The following is a 22,338-nucleotide window of genomic DNA, read 5'->3' on the forward strand; positions in this document are numbered from 1 at the left end:
CCAGGAGCCGGCCTGAGGCCGGCCTTGCTTCCTTCCCGAGGCAAGGGGGGGGGGGGGGGGGGGGGGGGGGGGGGGGGGGGGGGGGGGGGGGCCACTAATATTTGCTTGAAAAACAGTGGATTGTTTAGTAAAGGTGCCTGCGAAAAGTTGAAAGTTTATTTGGTGTGGGCGGGTTATACCATCTCTTGACAAATACTCATACTAAGTACAAGACATGAAAGTTCTATAGTTGAATGAGTAAAGCACCATAGTGGCCTTTGGAAATTCTCCTGTAGACATCTACTAAGCCTTTCTCCTTCAGATTAGTTTTAAAATTTTTTAAATATTTCCTAATTGGAACATTTGAGCATGCAGTCCTAGCATGTGATACACACACACACACACACACACACACACACTGTATTCTCTTGTATCTGCAAGAATGTGTAGTCTATTTTTCAGAGAGAGGAAAATCAGTTGTATATCAAAGCTGTGCTGCTGTCCAAAGAAAATAAACTGTTGTGGAGTAGGACTATTAGGACGTAGAGGTTGAGAAAGAGCAAATTAGCTTTATGTTTTAACATTGAAATTTAAGGGCATTCTTATATTTGTGTTGTTGTTTTTTAAAAACCCTCACTTTTGTTAACATCTGTGAACATAATTTTGTGTAACTTATAAATGCATTATCATGACTTAAATTTTTTAAAACCAAAAATTACATGTCTATTTAATTTATGTAGTGACTGACTATAGTGATGATAAAGCAGCATGTCCTTTGTCATTATAATCTTTATACAGAAGGCTATAGAACTCTGTGCTACCTCCGTTTTTAAAATAAGGAATTTTTCTGAATTGTTATATGATGTATTTTCTATACAGCTAAAATGCCTAACATCTATATTTTAAGTGGCAGTCTAACCTATTTCTGAAATGGCAGGTTCCAAGGTTGCTTAAACAATTAACCTAAAGTTATGCTTGAAATTCATAATTAAAATAAAACTATATTTTCATATAATTTTTTTTTTGCTTTTAGATACGTCATGAAGTTAGCTTTAAAAACATGACTCATAAGTTGTGTAGTGATCACTGCTTCAATCGATACCGAATGGCAAATGGTTTAATCATGAATTGTTGTGAGCATTGTGGAGAATACCTTCCAAGTAAAGGTGCAGCAAACAATATTCTTATGGTTGATGGAGAGCCGAAAAGATTCTGTTGCCAAAGCTGTGTTAGTGAATATAAACAGGTAACTTCTACATTTATTTTTATGTAACACTTGTAAAGTAAAATCTTCAGTTAGATTGTATCATTACAGTCAAGAGTTGTGCTTTTTGTTGTCAATTTAGAAGCATGTTTGCTAAACTATGAAGGCAAAATAAGAATATGTGGTGACTCTACTGATTGGAGTCGTATTTCATACGTTCTTTTCACTTGGATTTGTAAAATATTGTTTTGCTTTTTACAGTAAAACTATGTTCTATAAAATTCTGTTCACAGTAAATGAGGTTTCATTTTTTATCATAACCTAGAAGTTATGTGCTTCATTTTAGAAAGTCCCAGTTGTTTTGAAATGAATAAATAATAATAACTATTACCCTACAAGTTTTGTCTGCCTGCACAAGTGTCTCACCAAGGATCTTGAAAGAGAAATAGTAGTTGACTTTTTACAGAGGCAATTATTATTTTGAATGTGTCCCCCTTTCTATGGATAATTCATCTGTAACTATGAAGCAAAATTGCTGCAACTAAATTTCTACAGCAGGCTCTGTTTAGACAACATAACCCATAATTTCCAATAATATAGGTGTACTTACACTCTTAGTGTTTTTGTTTTCTCAAGTTTAGGGTGATATATTTCTGTTTTTACGGGGGGATTAGTCTCAGTAGCCTGAAGTTATTCCATCCAGTTTTTCCTGCTTCCCTGTATTCCAGTTCTTTTCAAAGTATTTTTGGATCTTCAGAAGATTGTTCTCTGGAAGCCCAGATTCTTGGAGTTCAGGAAAGTTTCTGTAACAGAAACTTCCTTGTGCACTGAGTGTAACCTTTGAACTTTAGGCTAGTTCAATGTTTCTCAAGATACTTTTTAGAATATCCTATTTTAAATGGCGGATTTTCTTTTTTTTAATGAAAACTTTTAGCTAGTCTTTTAAAGATACATTATAGTGAGTGAAAATACCCTAGAATTTCTGTTTTAATTTATCCTGTTCAAAATGTTGAGATGCTGCTTATATTTTTGATAATATGCAACCAGCACTTTTAGAAACATAACACAGGCCTTGTTGTTTTATTACACAGCAAAACAAAAGGGGCAAAATAGGTTATCCAAGATACTAAAAATGATAGGCATACAGAGAAGCCACGGAGAAACTTGGAGAAGCCTTGAATAAGATTTCATGAAGGAACCCAAAAGATACAAGAATAACATGCATTGCAGAAATTCCAAGTGAACACGAAATGTGGTTAAAAGATAACTCTGTATCTCAGTTTATTGTGACTTGTACATTTTTTTCACCTGTATAGATACTTCATGCTATTTTACCATATTATCCCATATGTTTTCAGAAGAGAGGTCATTTGATATGTGTAGAGGCCATTCTAAATTAGTATTTGAATCCTTGATATTTTTTTTAACTATATTTGGAAGTTATATGGGATAGAATAACACATAAAACAGTTTATATATGTAAGTGATAGTGGGAGGAATGATTTTAGTATCTGTAAAATGGAAAGATAATAAATCATTGCATTCAGTTGTCATTAAGCACTCTTATAGTAACTTTTTTCTGGTGTTTTTTGACTTCAGTGGATAATAATATATTTGACCATTGCAATGCAGTAGGGTTGTATGTCTTATAGTGAAATGTAGTAGGCTTACTTTCCTTTATTGTTGCTTATTCCCAGAAGCAATTCTAATGAGTAAATTTTCTATATTTCACTGTAAGCAACTGTTGGATCTAACCATAAAAGAAAGTCATGAATTTCCATTGCAGTTAATATTTAGGCATGTAGTTGATTTTATATGCTTCTGACATGCCCCAGTAAAAGAAGTGAGCATTACAGCGTATGAATAATATTTTGTGGAGATACTTATATTCTTTTATCTCTCTATACATGAAAATCTATTAGCTTCAAATAACTTAGTTTAGAATCATTTAATAAATCAATGGCTTTTTAGGCTAAACTTAAATGATCTTTATGTAGGATGTAGGATAAAATTTTAGTACCCTTAGACTTAGTATTTTGCATAAGAGTTTTAATAGCTGAAATTTAAATAAAAATGTTAATTGCATAGGTGTTTGATTTAAAACTCAACATATCTTTAGTTACAGTTAAGAACATTGTTTAAAGATGTTTAAATATTGAGAGGTTTTCAGTCTAATAGAATAACAGAGTGCCATTACAGGGCTAAATGATTGTTTCAAAAATTTGGGCTTTATCTTGAAAATTAGTTGAAATTTCTCCTAAATACAGTAAGCTATAAAAATGCTGATTTTGCCTTTTGCTTTTATAAAAGTTGTATTAAATAGCTGCACAAATATTTGATATTTATGTAGTAAGAAAAACTAGAACTGATACGATATTTGTTCCTACTTAATATTTGTTAATAAATACATTTTTACAAATTACTTTTTTTTTTGAAGTAATTGCTTGAGTTCCAACTCACTTTGGTCTTGTTCAGTTTCATTCTTGTTAGCTTTAAGAATAGCTTTCCAAACTACTGTTCTAGATTGTTTATTCTTTTTTGGACTATCAGCTTTTCTTGTATTATGATTGCCATGTGAGAAAAGTGCCCAGGTGTTTGCAAACTAAAGCATATTTCATTCTGCATGGTTATACAGGAATGTATAAGAAGTAAGGAAAGCACTGCTTTTTAGCCCATGGGATTGTACACACTACATATCATTGACCATTTTCTCAATGACACTGTAGAGTTGTAGACCAAATAAGGCATTTCTCTGTTTTTCCGTGAAGCCATACTGAACTGCCAAAAGGAATTGAGTTTTAATTTAATTCTTCTGAGAAATGACCCTTAACATTTAGTATGGTCTCAAGGAACATCATTATAGGCATCAGTCCACAAAGAGGAGTGTAAAATGAGACATTTAATAGGCCACCCACTTTAGAAATGTGCATTCTGATAGCTGGCTGATTCCAGTTTTCAAGGGAGTCCTTTGTCACAGTTATTGTTCACTGAATAAATGAGGGTATCGACTCTAGTTTAAGAATTTGGAAAGGGAAATAATTACTTATGGATAGTCCTCACTTAACATTGGAAATTTGGACCAGAATTTCCATTACTAAGTGATGTATGTAGTTGTAGGCGCAATGTCATGTGATGACATTCAATCATCATGAGTCATTAAGCAAGGGCATTGCCATTTGCAATCTCTGGCCATTTACTTGCTTGTAGGAAGCAGGGAAAGAAAGTTGCAAATGGCAGTTATGTGGCTATGGGATGCTGCAACCTCATACAAGTAGTCCTTGACTTACAACAGTTCATTTAGTGACTGTTCAAAGTTACAACAGCCCTGAAAAAAGTGACCTATGACCGTTTTTCACACTTACAACTGTTGCAGCATACCCATGGTCATGTAACAAAATTTGGATGCTTGGCAACTGACTCATTTAAGATGGTTGCTTTCTTGCAACCAAAGTCACCGGGTAAGCCAGATTCACCTAACAACACCTAACAATGTTACTAATTTAAGAACTGCAGTGATTCACTTAACAACTTTGGCAAGAAAGGTAGTAAAAATGGGCAAAATCCACTTAACAAATATTTCACTTAGCAACAGAAATTTTGGACTCAATTGTGATCATAAATTGAGAACATCATGTAATTGTAAGCCAAGTACCTAGTGCCAGGATCATAATCAAATGATGACAGGGACAAAGCAGCGATAATGAGTACATAGAGTGGTTGTAGGTACCACTTGTTCTCTGCAATCATAAGTTTGAATGGTTTCTGAGTGAGTGGACATTAAGCGAGGACCACCTGAAAATATGTGATAACTTTTATGTTAATAGATTGTCTGCTTTATATAGTATAATGAATGTCATATTTGGTATTGAGACATTAAATCCTGGATGTGATTTATTTTTAAAATGAACATCTAAAGTTACTATAGTAACAAATATATGTAAATGAAATTGCAAAGATTTATTTTAAATTTAATTATTAACTATTTAAAAGATAATGCTGTTATTTTAATAAATTGAAATAATACAAAGAACTTCCATTTACTATACGAGGACCTCAATTGGCCTTGTATTTTTATCTGAATTGATTATAGTGAAGCCAAAATGGCACCAAAAATATTGGTTAATGTTAGGGCTAAATGTTTTCTTTAAGGCAAGATTTGAGTAGACAGAAAAAAAAATTGGCAGGTGTATTTTTGGTTATGTTTTCCTATTTTATCAGTGAAATTAGACTTGTTAATCCTTCCTATGAACAGTTTTAAAAGTCCAGGACAAAATCTAGGAATCTTTGAGAAAAGCAATATAGGCCCACTTACTTTTCTAGGTATTAATATTGGACACTGTAAGGGGTGAATTCCCTTAAAAATTGTGCTCAGCTCCTTTTTGGATTTTAGAACATTTTTCTTAGTCAGGTTTTGTTTAAATTAAAGTGGTTAAGTTTAACAATTTAATTAGTTGAATTTTTGAATTTTTTTAGAAACATACCATACTGTAGTACTTTTACAGTAAGCATCCTTTGAGTGCTTCTATCCCAAAGAGAGAATAAAACTGGTAAAAGTTTGTCTGACTATATATCTTTCCAATGTTAACATGGATAAACTTTGGGATGGAGAAAAAAAAAAGAAATGTGGAAATGATATTGAAACATTTTTGTATCCTATTTATTTTATTCATTATTTGAATTTTGTAGCTCCTCCAAAACCTCTGGAATATGATACCCTGTTTCTCCAACAATACGGCCTCCCCCAATAGGAAGTCCCAGCATGTTTTATAGGCATGAAATGAAATTAAGCCCCCCCCAAATTAAGGCCTATATTAAAACATGCAAAATGGGGGCTTGTGTTAGGAAGTACTTTGTTGCACACCGAGATATGGTGCTGCCTGCATTGACCCTGATACGAAGTGCCCCACCAATGCTGAGGTCAACATCCAAGCCGTCGCCGCCCGCCCGAAGATGCAAGGGGGGAAATTAAGTCACCCCGAAAAGACAGCCTAGCCATTTTTTCGGCTCAAAAAAAATAAGACCCAGCCTTATTATATGAGAAACACGGTAGTATTTCATAAATCATATACTCTATGTTTTAGTATGGCAAGTCTTTAGCAACTATGGGCAATATAGTGAGTATGCATGTCTGCTTAAATACATTTTCATAATTCAGGAAACATTTTACATAATACTTTTGCATAAGTTATACATGTGAATAAAAAAGACAGACTTGAGAACATAGTTTTTAATCATTTGGGGAAATGCTGATGTGAACTCAACCCCCCACCCCACCCCACCCCCGCAGTTTTGGAAAAGACATATTGTTGAAAAATAATAGAAACAAAATAGATTTTTAAACAAGAAAAATATTTATACAAAAATACGATACTAATATTTTTCATAATGTGATTTGATCCTAAAATCATCATGTTGGTATATTAAATTGACTTATAATTAAATGTATGCTTGGATAAATCAGAAAGTATCAGACATAAAGAGTTAAATTATGTTTTATTAGAATTTAGGTGGCACTTGATCTTGTTTAATCTTACAATACTGATCAGAGTTAGATCTGGTTAGATAAAGATCTGGACAGGTCTTTATCTTAGCTAAAATTGTGTGTGTGTGTATTTCAGAACTCATTATCTTTCAAATAAGTATACAACACTTGGGGATCTGAAAGGCAAATTTATGGAGCCAGGAGGAGTTCTTTCCAATGCTGAAATTTCTAATCGGGAACAGATGACTTTTATAAAAGTGAACAAAAACATTGATAAAAATTCAGAAAATGTCCTGTAAAGAAGAACAGTAAATACTCTTCTATAAATGTTCCCGTAAGGAAGAATTACCTTGCTTTTTAAAGTATAATTATAAATACAATAATATTTCTTTCATGTTGTGATACTGATATCATTTGAGAAGGGTAAAAGTCTGCTATTCTTGTTCTGAAACATTTTATTCAGAATTATAAAAGAATGTGTATCATTCCTGTTCTTCTGACATGCTATCTTCACGTTATCAGGAAAAGAAATACAATAGTTTTTCTGGTTCCCTGGTACCTTCACAGTTTTATGCTTCAAATAGCCCATGAATGGGAAATGACTATTACATAAACTGCTAGGTAGGTCATAATTATATATATATATATTATTTACAGTTTTGGCTGCTTCTAGCTTACCTGCTTGCTTTCTCTTCTTGTTATTTCTTATTTTCTTCGCTGCTGTTTTGATGTTTGCACAAATCTGTTTTGCTTTCTGAGGGGCAAGGAAGAGTAGATGGCAAGTCTGAAGCAATAAAATTGAGTTGATTTTGAGCAAAGGAATGTGCACCATAGAAAGATCTGAAAGAATATTCAAATATATTTGATATACTCTAATGAATATGGTGTATTCAGAAAGCATTCAGACCCCCTTAATTTTTGTTAGTTTTGTTATGCTGCGGCCTGATTCTACATTTGTCGAAATTCATTTTTTTCTCATTAATCTACACTCAGTACCACATAATGAGAAAGTGAAAACAGAAGTTAAGAAATGTCTGTAAATTTATTAAAAAGAAAAAAAAAAGAAATATCACATTGGCATAAGTATTCAGACCGCCCTTCACTCAGTACTTTGTTGAAGCACCTTTGACAGCAATTACAGCCTTGAGTCTTTCTCGGTATGACGTGACAAGATTTGCATACCTGGATTGAGGGATTTTCTGCCATTCCTTGCAAATCCTCTTAAGCTCAGTCAGGTTGGATGGTAACTGTCAGTGGACAGTTTTTTTCAGGCCCTTCCAGACACGTCCAATAGGGTTCAAGTCACAGTCTGAGAGTCTTTCAGGTGCTTTTTTGCAAACTCCAGTGGAGTTTTGCACTGAGGAAAGACTTCTGTCTAGCCACTATGCCATAAAGCCCAGATCGGTGGAGGACTGTCCCATCTCCACACAGGATCTCTGGAGCTCAATCAGAGTGACCATTGGGCTCGTGGTCACCTTTCTTACTAAGGCCCTTCTCCCCCGATTGCTCAGTGTGACCAGGCAACCAGCTCTTGGAAGAGTCCTGCAGACATGATATTCTTCCGATTAAAATCAGAATTCCGATTTTTTTGGGAATCGCCCCCCCTTTCCCCCTTCTCCTCCTTCCCCTCCCCTCGGAGGCCCCGAGTCAGGAGTTGCTACTGCTGGCGCGGCTCTGCGTGGCTCCAGTCCCGCGTTGCCTCAGGAAGGGAAAGGCAAAAAGGAAGAGCCGCGGCGGCGCTTTGCAACGGCAGCAGCGGCTCCTGGTTTTGCCTTTCCCTTCCCGAGACTGGAGCCGCGCGGAGCCGCGCCGGCGGTAGCAACTCCTGACAGCCCCAGCCGGATACCTGAGCGGAGGCCAGGCGGGCGGTGCGAGCGGAGCCCGGGCGGGCAGAGCCCGGGCAGGCGGCAGGAAAAGGGAGCTGGGCAGCGATTTCTTGGCCGCGGTGGGGGGGTCTCTTTTGGCCAGCCCCAATTTTTTTTTTCCAGAGGGGAATATCATGCCTGGTCCTGGTTGTGCCAAACTTATTCCTTTTGAGAATTATGGAAGGCACTCTTAGGAACCTTCAGCGCAGCAGAAATTTTATTGTAGCCATCCCCAGATCTGTGCCTTGCAATAATCCTCTCTCTGAGCTCTGCAGGCAGTTCCTTTGACCTCATGGCTTTTGCTCTGCGGTGTGTGCCATTCCAAATCATTTCCAATCAATTTGATTTGCCACAGGTAGACTTCAATCAAGGTGTAGAAACATGTCAACAACAGTCAAGAGAACTGGGAGGCACCTGAGCAAAATTTCAAGTATTCTTGCAAAGGGTCTGAATATTTACATTAATATATTTCAGTTTTTTCTTTTTAATAAATTTCAAGATATTCATAAAGTTCTGTTTCACTTTTTCATTATGGGGTACTGAGTGAAGGGGTTCTGAATACTTTGCACTGTAGATAACACTCATTTTTATAATCCTTTGATAATTAATATTTACTTTATAATAATGTATCATATATTGAGGTAATTGTTTCACAAGGGAATAAATCACAAGTTATATACAGCAACAAAAATTGAGCAAGAAATTTAATTTGTATATTAAGATTTTAAATATAGATGGGCAAATCTTGGTAGTAGGTGGGAGGGCGACTTGTAAGGAATTTATGTTTGCTGAAAGAAGGAAGTGGCTTCTTTAAGAAAGTATGGTTTTGCCATTTTTTTTTTATATGCAAGGGAGAATTGGTTATATCAAGGAAGACAAAACAATGGAATGAAATACTTCTTAAGAATTGTACCTGGTGAAAAAAGAAGAATTAGGATCAAGAATGATTGAATGCTGATCATAGATTGAATATAAAATTACAAAAGAAATGTTGAATTGGTTAGATAGAATAAGAATAAATACATAGATGAAGGAAAAATAAATAAGATGGAGAGGAATGCCAATAAGTTGTGATTGAGTGAAATTAATGGATATTTGAAAACAAGAAATTTAAAGAATATGAATTTGTGTGGATGTGATGAAAGGTATAGAGAGGTGTATTGAATATGCTGGTTTAAACTATATAGTTAGATTATCTTTTCTGATTTCATGCCTCTAATTTCTTTGGCTTAATACTTCTTAACTCTTGTCTACATAATGTTGCTTGTCCTGAAAGTAAATAGCTTGATGACAGGTCTGTATATATGTACTCCTATCTCAAGATTGAAAACTTGATTTACAATGTTATGTAATGTTTATTTACATAATATTACCGGTTTTAAACCACTCAGTTTTTGTTTCTCTGATTTTTATACAACTGTTGATCTTTTTTTATGCATAAGACAGAATATTGCATCTGAGTAAACATGTTTCAATAAAGCTCCTTTCATGAGGGAAAGTGTTTTGCTCCTTGTCTGTTAACATTAGTGTATTTATTTGAACATAAAGTTGTTTAAAGCTATCATGTGCCTGCATCTTGCAAGTTAGACTGTCTGATATTTGCAATGTGTAAAATATATTTATCTACTCATCCTGTTCTTCATCCACAAAATTTATAGTGAAGTGTTTTCTGCCCCTTGCACTCTTATCCTCATAAAATCCCGAAGAGAGTTAGATGAAACTTAATTTTTATAAACTATGGTTATTTGATATCAACTATTTAATGGCCTATAACACTTAAATGCACTGTTACTTAGTTGAAAGTTATTTTTTTATTGTTATAATATATAACACGGGCTGACATTCCAAGTCAAAGAAGCTCATCTGCTTTGGAGCATATAAACACACATGCAGTACATTCTGAAAAATAGAAAAAAATCAGGCAATTATATAAAAAGCAAACAATTTCAACTAAGTTTCTTAAAGTTCAGAAGGGAAAAAACTAACTGCTTGGTATCTCTTAACATATAACAGCATGTAAGTAAGTTCCTATGTGTTTGTCTTTACTCACAATTAGGGAGATAAATAATAATATTAAAAAAGGTTGCTGCAGTTTTTATAAATTGTGAATGCTAATTTTATATCACAACCATTGTTAGTCATCTTACTAAACCTCCATAATATTTGTTTTCTTTATTTAATGATCACAAGTTCTTTTTAAATTCCTATTCTATTCTTGATAATGATTTGCAAAAGCAAATATTATCAAGACACTCAAAAACTACAATAATTAAAAATTATTCACCACTTCTGAAAACCATGTGGCTCACACAATGCATGAAGCTGTAATTGATGCAGTGTGTGGACTAGGTCAAAGTATTCAACCAGTACACACTGGAAAAATTGAAAATATGAATATATTTTCTGTACCAGCCCCTTTGCTTTCCTTTATCTTGATTGCCTTTTATAATTTTTTACAACACTTGTTAGTCATTTCTTCTACAGATTATTGTAGAGAAGTAAGAATACGAATACTCTATGCTGGGCTTTAGCTGAATACTTGAACATAGTAGTGAGGTTCCCAACAGAGTTTAGCTGCAGTTTATAATAGACCTGGCTTGCATGGCTACCCTGGAAATAACAACAAAGGACCAGTCCATGGTGCCTCTTCCAGCTCTCCCTAGCTCCATTTTCACTGGTAGAGGGTTGCAGGAGACTATCTCAGCTGAAACCGAAGGTTGGGACCCTGTTTTTGCTGGCAGAGAGCTTGAGCCACTGCAGGCACCCCTGACACGAGTGACAAGCTGTCCACAGCCATCCTGACCACAGCCCCCCCCCCCATCAAACAACACTGATGCAGCCCTCAATGAAATTAATCTTGACACTCTTGATCTAGATAAACTATAGGTAATCCTCAACTTATAGTTATTCCTTTATTGACAATCCAGAGTTACAACGGCACTGAAAAAAGTGATTGACTTTATTTTTCACACAACCATTTCAGCATCTGTGGCAACTGGCATGTATTTATTATTCACTTAATAAGTGTGGCAAGAAATATTGTAAAATAGGTCAAAACTCACTTAAAAACTGCCTTGCTTAGCAACACAAATATTGGGCTCAATTATTTTCATAAGTCAAAGACTACCTGTTTGTAAGAGTCAAAGCAGTATAGTGTTGTCTACATAAAAAGCAAATGAAAGGGAGGGGTTTAGCTCTAAAAGTGGAATATATAGAATAGTGTAAAAGCACAAAACATAATTTACCTTTGGGAGAAAACTATTGTCACAGAATGATGTCTTGATAAAATGTAAATTATGGTGAGTCCATTCTTAAGTTCATGCAGTTCAGAAGTTGATGACTAAAGAATTGCCACTAGAAGCATCACCTTGAGGTAAGTAATCTGAAATTTGATAGTCAAAGGTTTTTATTTTTCAAAAATTACACATTTTAAGAGAAAACAAACTGAAATGAAATGCAAGGGAAAAGCATAAAAGAACATATAAATAAATATAAAATAAAATGCTATGGAGATTACAGGTTTCCAATAAGTTATTAACTACTGAATATATAATACTGTTAAAAAAAATTAAAAAAATCACTATTAAACTTAAAAAAAAACATGGTTAACCAGTATATATTGAAATAGTAATAGGAACTATAGGACTATACAAACTATGAGAAAGCCAAATGTTGGATAAAGTACACAAACCATTGTGTTAAGTTGTGGTCCAGGAATGGTTTTCAGTTAGAACTGAATTCTACATCATATTTACATTTTAAGATACAACACTACTCTCAACATTGAAACATACCACCTCAACTTAGTTTGCCATTCTTTGAAGAGGGAAACAAGCAGCATTAATGGGCATATGAATATTTTTGCAGTAGTTAACACATATAAATATTCAGTACACTTGAAAGAATATGTAGTTCAGTAAAATTTAATAAAATATACTTTGAAATGGTACTTTAATTTTAAAAATATTGTTTAATTCTAATATCAATCATTTCCAAAAATTATTAAGCTTTACAGCATTGCCATCAAACACGAAAAAAGTGATAGACCTCATTCCATTTCCAGCAGTGCTTAAAGAAGAAATAATTCATTTTAGAAATCAAGTCTGAAATAATATACCAACAATAAAACATCTTGTGTCACTTTGAATATAATATTTGAATAAATTTAATGGTCTTCTGTTGAAAATTGTTCATGACATTTATACATTTCCCATTTCAGTTACTCTGCTACTATTTCAAGTCTGTATCCATTTAATCAATCTTTTCTTAAGTTTCTGAATCACATTTCATCAACAGTTCTTAATTAAAACCCAATGTATGTTTGGAGCTGCATGTTGCAAGATTTTTGAATTTGTTGTCTCAGAACCTTGTTTCTTCTATTAATGCTATACTACTTACTGAAGATAATGAACTCAGTCACTCCAATTTTACCATTTGAACAAGTTATTAACTAAGAGTTTGAAGATTTCCCACTAAGAACAAAAAATACAAATGATAAGTGCCACTGCAGTATTAGCTTACTGATGAGAATGAATTCACAAACTGACTTCACTATATGTTGAACAAATCCTGACTGTAAGTAATTGGAATATGTATATGAAGTAGTTTTTTAGAAGAAATAGTAAATTTTAAATTGTCGACATGAAAAAATAATACAAAAAGCTCTAAAGGGAAGATCATATTTAGCAAGAAAGAATATGCTTTTTGTATGAAGTTCAGCTACATAATTAACCTTTTTTCAGGACTTAAGCTGTGATGTCAGATTCTGTTATTCACATAATAGGAAATCAGATTGCTCAGCAACTGATTTAATTGGGGTACAAGAACATTCCTAAGGTTCTTGTAATTTGATTATTTTGTAGATATGACAACGCAAGTCCCTCATGATGGACATTCAGATAGGCAGAAGATATTTTATGCAGTGTCAAGTCAGTTACAGGAATCCTTTAAATACACTAAGATGGCTTATACCCTGATTGCAACCATAGTCAAGTTGAGCTCTATATCTTTTGAGATTTGAATCAAGGGAAATATTTGCTTATTTATTAGCTTGTTTGTTTATACTTTGGGTTTCCAAGGCCATCCTAGCCCATTGGGGGTGGGGGGGGAGTGAAGCTGTATTTAATTATCATCTGTACACAAGAACTAGTGATAAGTTTCTTAAGTGAACAAGGTTTTAGAGAAGCCCTATACAAATGTGAAAAGTATTGGAAAAGGTTGAACACAAGGATATCAAAATTTATAATACTGGAGCAAAAAAAAAGTGTCCCACAAACTGAAAGTGGTTAATCTTTTTGTGCTGAATTTGAATGTTTTTAAGATTCTTTATTAGGCAATGTTTTTGACCAATATGCCACTTAGTTTGGTAATAATCTATATTCATAACTCAGTTAAAAGCACAGAGATTTACCTTAAAAAAGAAAAGCAGTGTTTGGTTTTCGGCTGAATTTCACTTCAGAGACATCTCTTCTAAGGGCCCAACATTAGTCAGCCAAATATAGACTCCAGTTGCCTTGGTACCACTTTTCTATGTTTGAAATTTCCCAATGAAATTGTTCAATGTGTTCATCACTGAATACGCTAAGACTGGAGAAAAGTCCAAGAAATGAATTTTCAGTGACGTGTTCCATCCCATGGCTTGGTACAATTTTAAGAGATCACTGTTTTCATGATAAGTTTCCTACCTTATGATTTCCAAAAAGATTTTATGCTGTCTTTGAATGATTGGCAGGCAGATTTTTTTTTCAATTTCACTTAACTTTTCATCATTTTTAACATCCTATATCAATTTTCTTATCTGTGGATCTGTAGAAATGTTTTCTTAACATCAGAGATCCTGGGAAATTTGATCCTCAAAGACATGAAACCAGTTCCTATTTTATACAGTAAGAATGTTTTTCATAAGTTCAAGTTCAATGTGCAAAACAGGAAGCAAAATCTTTTCAAGGTCAACGAACAGAGCTTTTATCAAATTCTATTTTGCTGGAACAAGCAAACTACATTTTGGCCATTGTGAAGGCCATATTTTTTTTCTTGTTTGTACTGTCCCTCACACACAAAATGACAATACTTTTTGTATGCAGGTGTAGGCCAAGCTTTAAGTGCAGTGACCATCACATCTCCACATTTATTCCATTTGTATTTTTCATACTGGAACTTTTCAAAAATAGTTTCATGTTCTACAATTCTTAAATGTTAGCAACATGAGCTAACAATATATATGGTAATTTATTTCTGCTGTGAAAAGATAATGTTCAAATTAACTTTTGAGAAGTCACATGCACTGTTCATAGCCAAGCACTTCCATAACCAACCATCTTCACAAAACCATCTTATTGGGAAAAGGAATTAATGCAATTCATCATCATTGCACTTAAAATAACAGTCTGATGGTCTTTTGGACTCCATCCAAACAACAGGAATGGCAAATGGCTTATGGCATGAACACTTTAACCATCCTGCTAGAAATTTAACATGTCATCCAGTCTGGCACCCAGTTTTTAGCTTGGTCGCCTGCTTTATAACCAAAATTCATAGGTTTTGTGAGTTTTTTGGATGAGTAATGAAGGCTTAATTTCTGAGATTTATATAGTAACTAACTATACATAACAGAAAGTATTACATGATTTACATCATATTTAACTTGACTACAGAAGACAAACATTTAAGTTGTTTCACTGAGCTCTGGCACCAGACTGATAAGAAACTGCTCTCTGGCTAGAGAGATTGGGCTCATGTCTAGACATGCCCAAACGTGGCTCAACCTGCACAATAGGCTGTTCTCTCCAAGTTGTCTGCCTTTGCCTTGAGATTATTTACGCTGGAGTATAATAACTAGATGTTGTACAATGATTTGTATAAATATACAGTAGTTAACACTATAGTACCATAATGTCTCTAATTGGACAGAATAATGAAAATGGGGTCACAAGAAAACTAAACCTGATAGAAAAGAACTGATTTCTTTAAAATTCAGCTTGAAAAAATCAGTGTAGAACACTCATTACAGTCCATGTAAAAAAACTGTTGACTACGTAAACAGTTTGTTGCTGATCTTACGAACAATTTCAAAGTTCTCAGATCTGAATGAGTAAATACATGATCTTGCAAACTGGATCAACATTGGTGATCCTAAAGCAGAGGAGGTCAAATTAACCATTGGTAGTTTCTCAACAATCTCTGGAGATTTCAATACTGAATTAGTTTTTAAAGTTTGGTTAATGCTTAGTACAAATAGTCCTCAACTTACAACCACAATTGAGCCCAAATTTTATATTGCTAACACATTAAGTGATTTTGCCCATTTTACAACCTTTCTTGCCACAGTTGTTAAGTGAATCATTGCAGTTGTTAAGTTAGTAACATGGATGTTATGTAAATCTGGCCTACCCATTGACTTTGCTTTCAGAAGTTCGCAAAAGCTGATCACATAACCCCAGGACACTACAACCATCATAAATATGAACCAGGGGATTCTGCAACAGTCATAAGCATGAAAAATCATCTTTACAAAACATCTTCATAAGTCATAGTTACCTTTTCAGTGCTATTGTAACTTCAACAGTCATTAAACAAACTGCTATTAGTCAAGGACTACCTGTAATCTAATTTGGAAGGTGAACTATTAACAGAACGGAAGGTGAACTATTAACTGTTAACAGAAGTATAGACTATACGAAGACTACAGAAACAATGGCTTCAGAACCACCCAAAGAGCTAACAGCAGTACCTTTTCCCGCAAAAATGCTAAGTCTTTATCTTACATCCCTTGCTCAATAAAAAATGCGGGATATGAGAAAGCGGATTGGTTTACTTTCACTGTGTATACATATACAAAATGGTGTTTTGAAAGCCAATGATCTGACAGAACAGCTACGTTTAAAGGCAAGTCCTTTGAATTTTCACTCCCAGAAACACAATGACAAAAATATTTTAAGTAGCCTAAGTTGTTCTCAGAAAAAAAAAAACATATCAAATGCTCCAATCATGTGGCTGAAAAGAGGAGAGTAATACTATTTAGGAAATAAACGGTGAAGTTTTACTTCCCACTGAATATCTCCACTGTGCCTTTTCAGCACAGATACAGAACTTGGTAAAATAAAGAAGTTACGATGAAGACTAAATCCCAAGATTTTGCTGTTCAGTTGTTTCAACCCTGTGGTGACTAAATTCTATCATTCTTACATCATCCACGTTTGCAAATAGGGTTTTCCATTTTGCTTTGCAGATCCTAAGATATAAAATTTTACTCTTGTATCACAGAGATAGAAAAGACTGGTTCAAAAGCACTTTGAAAAAACAACCCTTCGTTCCTTGGCTGTATTCTCATAACATGCAAGCCAATCTTTCCCAATCTGTTTCACCCTAGATGTTTTGAAGTACATCCCCAGCCAGCATGAATCAATACTTATACAAAATTGAGGAAGGCTATGCCAAGTTATATTCTGCTTTGTCAATTAAACTATATAGTCAGTTGGGTTTATACAGCATGAAAGACCACAGACAAGTGAATCTTCTTTTTATATTTGATATATACCTGTCCTTCCCCCCTCAAAAAAGTTTCCCAATGTATTGATAGGTTGAATTTCATTACACAGTGAATGCAGAAATTTCAACCATACAAAAAGATCCGAAGAATATCTGGAAATACAGGTTTATCAGTTTTTAATTCATAAAATACTATTCCTTACCTAGGTTTTACTTTGTTAAAAATCGTTAGACCTCTTTTAAGACACTCTTTGTAAATCAGTCTGTTTTGGTATATCGTCTGCCAATGAAGGCTTTTATTAGACTGTCACAGGCATGCAGTTACATTATAGATACCCTTAGCTAAATTTTTTATTAACCAAAAACCGTGCTCAGAAAACAAGCTAATCTTAAAGCAAAATGAATTGATTTTTATAAACAGATTAAATAGAGTCTTGGAAACTTGAAGTCATAAAACAGACAGTGTAATAGTATTTAAAGAAGAATAAAGCAATGCAAGCCCTGGCCTTTCCATAATGTATTTTCTTAATTAGATTCCTGTTAATCAACTCTACCTTTTATTCAGAAGCTTGAGATAGTATACCCACCTATTTCTCCTCACAATAATAATCCTGAAAGGTAAGTTGGGTTGAGCCTAAATGGCTGGCCAAAGACACTCAGAGCTTTGATGCTGAGAATGGACCTAGATCTCCCCATTCATAGGCCAACAGTTTAACCATTATCTTACATTGACTATTGAGGAAATTGTTTCCTGTTATTTTTCTGAAACCTCCTTTTGTCTGTTATCTATATCGAAGTTTTCAGACATATTCTTAAACACCCTTTCCAAATAACCCTATAGTTATAGTTCCACTTGATAGAATTAATTTCTTTTGTGTGCTATATAAGCAATGTAATGTCCGATAGTCCTAATATTGGAATGTATTTTTAGTATGTCAATATTGGGGATTTTTCTTTAAAACTACTTTCTCCTGTATTGAGATTGATGGAAGTATAATTTAACATACCTGAAGGGAGCATAACAGGGAAGTCATCTTCAAGATTCTTAATAATGTGATTTTTTTATTATTATTTGATCATTTTAATTATGAAAGTAATTTTAAAACAGCAGGAATTTCAATGTCCAATGCCCACCTTTTCCACCTCCTTGATGTAACATTGCTGGTTCCAGCTGAAACAAATCCTATGAATCTCTGTATGCAAGTTTGTGTGTGTTTGCGGGCATGCATATATACATATGTCCATTATGCAGGTTAGGATAAAAAAAGTAATTTTATATTGATGTAATTAATTACTACCCATTAAAGTGAACTGCATATAAAATGTGTCCAAATTTTAAAATTTATTAATTGATTCCATGTGCCTATGGCTATCAATTTCTTTTGTATTTAAAGAGAGTCACTGCTCTCTGCTTACTCTACATGTAAACATTTCTTGCTTTTGTTCAAGGAAAAATAGCAAAAAGGAAAAATATAATGGGAGGTAAAGAGGTGGAGAAAGTCAACTAAGTTAAATTCATCAAACATTCAGCACTTCACAAGTAACTGCTTATCTTCAAGCAGAATCTGTACTTCAAAAGCATCCACACCTTGAAGCAACTCCATCTGCACTGCAGCCATCTGTATTTCCCTGCATGTATTTGTTTTCAGCAGCATAAAGAACTCCCCAACCCCTCTATTCACATTCATAAATATTTTAGAGGGAGAGGAACTTACTTACCCTTCTAATCAAGTAACTTTAATATTATCCAACCATCTTTTTTTCTGAGTGGTTTTTGTTTCTTCATGAAGTTGTTTAAGCAGCATCCAGAGCTCTTTGTCAAGATGCTTAGTGGTTTTTGCTGAGCAATATTGAATAAACTGAAATAATAGACTTAGTGACTTAGTAACAAAGCTGATGCTGAAAGCAGGTACCATTTGGTTGCAACCATAACTGATTTTGGAGTTTCTCTAGCTGAGAAAAACAAATCTGGGTGTCTTCTTTCTTTGAGGTAAGAAAATGAGCACTCAGAATATTCAGAGTTAAATTTCTAGATACCATTAAAACTCAGTTTCAAAATGATATTAAACAAGTTAAATTTCATGCTTTCAAATATAACTTGGACTTTATGGCTGTCATACTTCATTATTATTATTTTCACATATTAGAATGCTTCCGCTCTCCTTTTCCCAACATCGAAACAGATAGTTCTTTTCAAGGCTGCCCACTGCATCCCATTATTAAGAACTCAGTTATAGAGTAGTTCACAGTCGGGGGATACCAAAATATCCATACAACGGTGGCATTCAACATTTTTTACTACCGTTTCTGTGAGTGTGGCTTGGTGGGTGTGGTGTGGCTTGATGAGCGTAACTTGGTGGGCGTGGCAGGGGAAGGTTACTGCAAAATCCCATTCCCTCCCCACCCCACTAACCTATTTTCCAGCTCCGTTGTCCTGTGCAGGGCAACAAAAGAAGAACCAGCTGATCAGCTGGGACTCGGGAGGCAGAGAATAGATGGGGGTGGGACTTGAGGTTATATTTGCTGGTTTTCCAAACTACTCAAAATTTCTGCTACCGGTTCTCCAGAACTGATCAGAACTTGCTGAATACCACCTCTGCCATACAAACTTAAGTATCTTAAATTTAAACCTACAGTAGCCATGCATATGTGTCAATATGTTTTGTCACATCATGCTTGGGCATTGAGGTGCAGCAGGCCTGGATGTGAGTGTGATGTGCTCCCCACCCCTTGTATGTTTCAATTTTATTACGTGTGTATGAATAACACTCCGATGTATGTTGATAGAAAGTTTAGCAAATAAGTGGCATTGGGAAACAATACATACATTCCTGCATGCTTGTTGAATGAGATTAAATCAGTTATAATTAATATAATTATTGCTTTTGTTTTGTTTTTTTATTTGCTTTTTAGAAATATGGCAAATTAACCGCTTGTACTGGTTGCACAACTCAGTGCAAGTTTTTTGACATGACACAGTGCATAGGAACTAATGGACATATGGAGCCATACTGCTCAACCACATGCATGAACACACACAAATCAAAATATGCAAAACCACAAAGTAAGTGAAAGGGGTGGTGTGTCTTTCTCAACAGATAAAATACCTTTCCAAAATAGAGAAATTCTGTTTCACTTGTTGCTTCTATCTGGTTTTCTTCTTGAGAGGATATTTGATGTCCACATTATATTGAGATTATTAGAATATGACTCATATCAGTTAAATAAAAAAATTAATATAATTAAAACATGAAGTTTTAAAATTTGAGCTCATGTTTTTCAGCCAGCTATAGATTTTTCAGACTGTTAATGGTGATTCCACTCTTGGTTTGAATGTATTTTAGCATTCTGATATTTAATGTTACTGTGCATTGGCCAGAAATATCGGTAGTACAATATTTAAGGGTGTGTTTTACTAAAAAATAATACAGTTGCATCATTTATCTAATTTGTACTTTTTAATATAGACTTAATTTGTACATATAGTGTTTAACCAGATAGTCTGGTAGGTAGGTATGTAGATTAGGTAACCATAAATAGTGTGAATTTATAGAAAAACTCTTAAACTCTACAAAGTCAAGTGAAACAAAGTGTGTGTGTGTGTGTGTGTGTGTGTGTGTGTGTGTTGTATTTAAAATTAATAAAATGTAACATACTGAAAAATTTTGTACAACATTTATTGGAAGGTCTAGGCGACACATACCATTCCCACTGATTTTGGTCATCAAAAACTTGTTCATTAATTATAGGTTTTTTATTGCCCTATCTAGGAAAGTGTGCATAACTAGAAGTTGTTTTACTCCTAAAAAGGCTGCTTGTGTAGGAATAAATGATTGTTCATGCCTCAGCCATTGCTGAACTTTTAATAAATGCTAGCTTGTCATTTATAACCTGGAAATTTGCATTTATTTTTTGTATACTACATTTTTCTTTTAGGTTTGGAAATTGTTTGCCAATTTTGTAAACGAAACTCTTTACCTCAGTATCAAGCCACAATGCCTGATGGAATACTGTACAACTTTTGCAGTTCCAGTTGTGTAGCTAAATTTCAGGTTAGCTGTTGTGTTCAATCTCTTCTTCCCTGGATATGTATTTCTGTGCATATATCCTATTAGGTATTCTTAGTAGGCTAATATTACTGTGAAACCACAAATAAAATTCTTTGTGTTTATGACTTACCAATAAAGACCTTGTTAACGCTTGGCTATTATCGGCATAGTGTATATATAAGAAAGTGATTTCCAAAATTCATGGACTATTGTTAGTGCTTTCTTCTTCAAGTTGTTTGAATCAAGTTGGCTGATATTTGACATTTTCATTTGCTTCCTTTTTTTTTTTTTAACGATAATTTAGCACATGGGTAAATGAGTACTTGAATACTGTATATCCAGCTATTTTATAATTACTACAGGATTTTCTGGTTTGGGGAAGAAGTAAAAAATTAATTCATTCCTTATGCCAGTGAAAAAGAAACTTTGATTTTTGAGTTCCTTCTACTGCTAAAATAACAACATTAGCTTACTGACAAATCCTATTCCTTTCAGGGATTACATTGTACTAAACAGAAAACTTAAATGGTTTTAAGTACATTGATTGTCAAATAGCTAATATTTTAAGATGATCAGATGCAAATATACAATAAGATTGTCATGCATTTATACTGCATTTGTGTTAGAGTTCTGAAGGCCTTTCTGTATTAGATTTATACTACACCTTTTATTCAGCAGCTCAAAGCAATATCTATCTTCTCTCCTATTTTTTCTACATAGTGACCAAGGTAGATAGGTTGCCTGTAGTCACCCTGTGATCTTCCATGGCTGGTGGCAGTTTAGAATTTGTCTCTCCCTGCCTCTAATTCAACACTTTAACCACTCTGCCGTGCTGCATTACTCCTAGCATTATACATTACTTCAGTTGTAAAATAAAGTCTGGGAAAGAACCAAAAAAATGGGGAAGGGGGAAAAAGGCAGAATATTAATTCAATAATAGATAAAAATGAATGTGTTTTGAGGATAGATAAAACTGCAGCTTCTTAAAAGTTTGCACCAACTTCCTGGAGCATAAATTCAAGCGGTTTTTTTATTTGAACATATAAATCATGATAGTTTTGTCTAGATCTGATATAAGCAAATTTAATTTTGATGTATTTTTGCCAACTTAGCTTTGTATAAATAAAATGGAAATATAATAGATATATAGAAAACAGAATAGAAATATTCCATTGTGGGCTAACATTTTAATTGGTGATAGGTGCATGCTAGTAAAAATTAATTTCTGTTAAGCATTAGAAAGATCCGGGCATCTTTTGTAGAAGAACCAGC

General features: G+C 34.2%; 1 protein-coding gene across 10 annotated transcripts in view; it reads left to right on the forward strand.

Moving 5' to 3' along the window:
- Positions 1-22,338, forward strand: part of ZMYM2 (zinc finger MYM-type containing 2) — an 83,103-nt gene that overhangs the window by 22,495 nt on the left and 38,270 nt on the right. For 7 of the 10 annotated variants that reach the window (XM_087966243.1, XM_087966246.1, XM_087966245.1 and 4 more), the window contains 3 exons: positions 1,013-1,225; positions 19,931-20,081; positions 20,954-21,069. In XM_087966243.1, the coding sequence (XP_087822369.1) occupies positions 1,013-1,225; positions 19,931-20,081; positions 20,954-21,069 (480 nt within the window). The remainder of the gene's footprint in view (positions 1-1,012; positions 1,226-19,930; positions 20,082-20,953; positions 21,070-22,338) is intronic. The other 3 variants (XM_087966249.1, XM_026675091.2, XM_087966248.1) reach the window with 1 other exon arrangement.

The sequence above is a fragment of the Notechis scutatus genome, chromosome 5 (genome assembly GCF_049901735.1).
Source record: "Notechis scutatus isolate UNSWTSFEM ecotype Mainland chromosome 5, rNotScu1.2, whole genome shotgun sequence".
Taxonomy (NCBI): Eukaryota; Metazoa; Chordata; class Lepidosauria; order Squamata; family Elapidae; genus Notechis; species Notechis scutatus.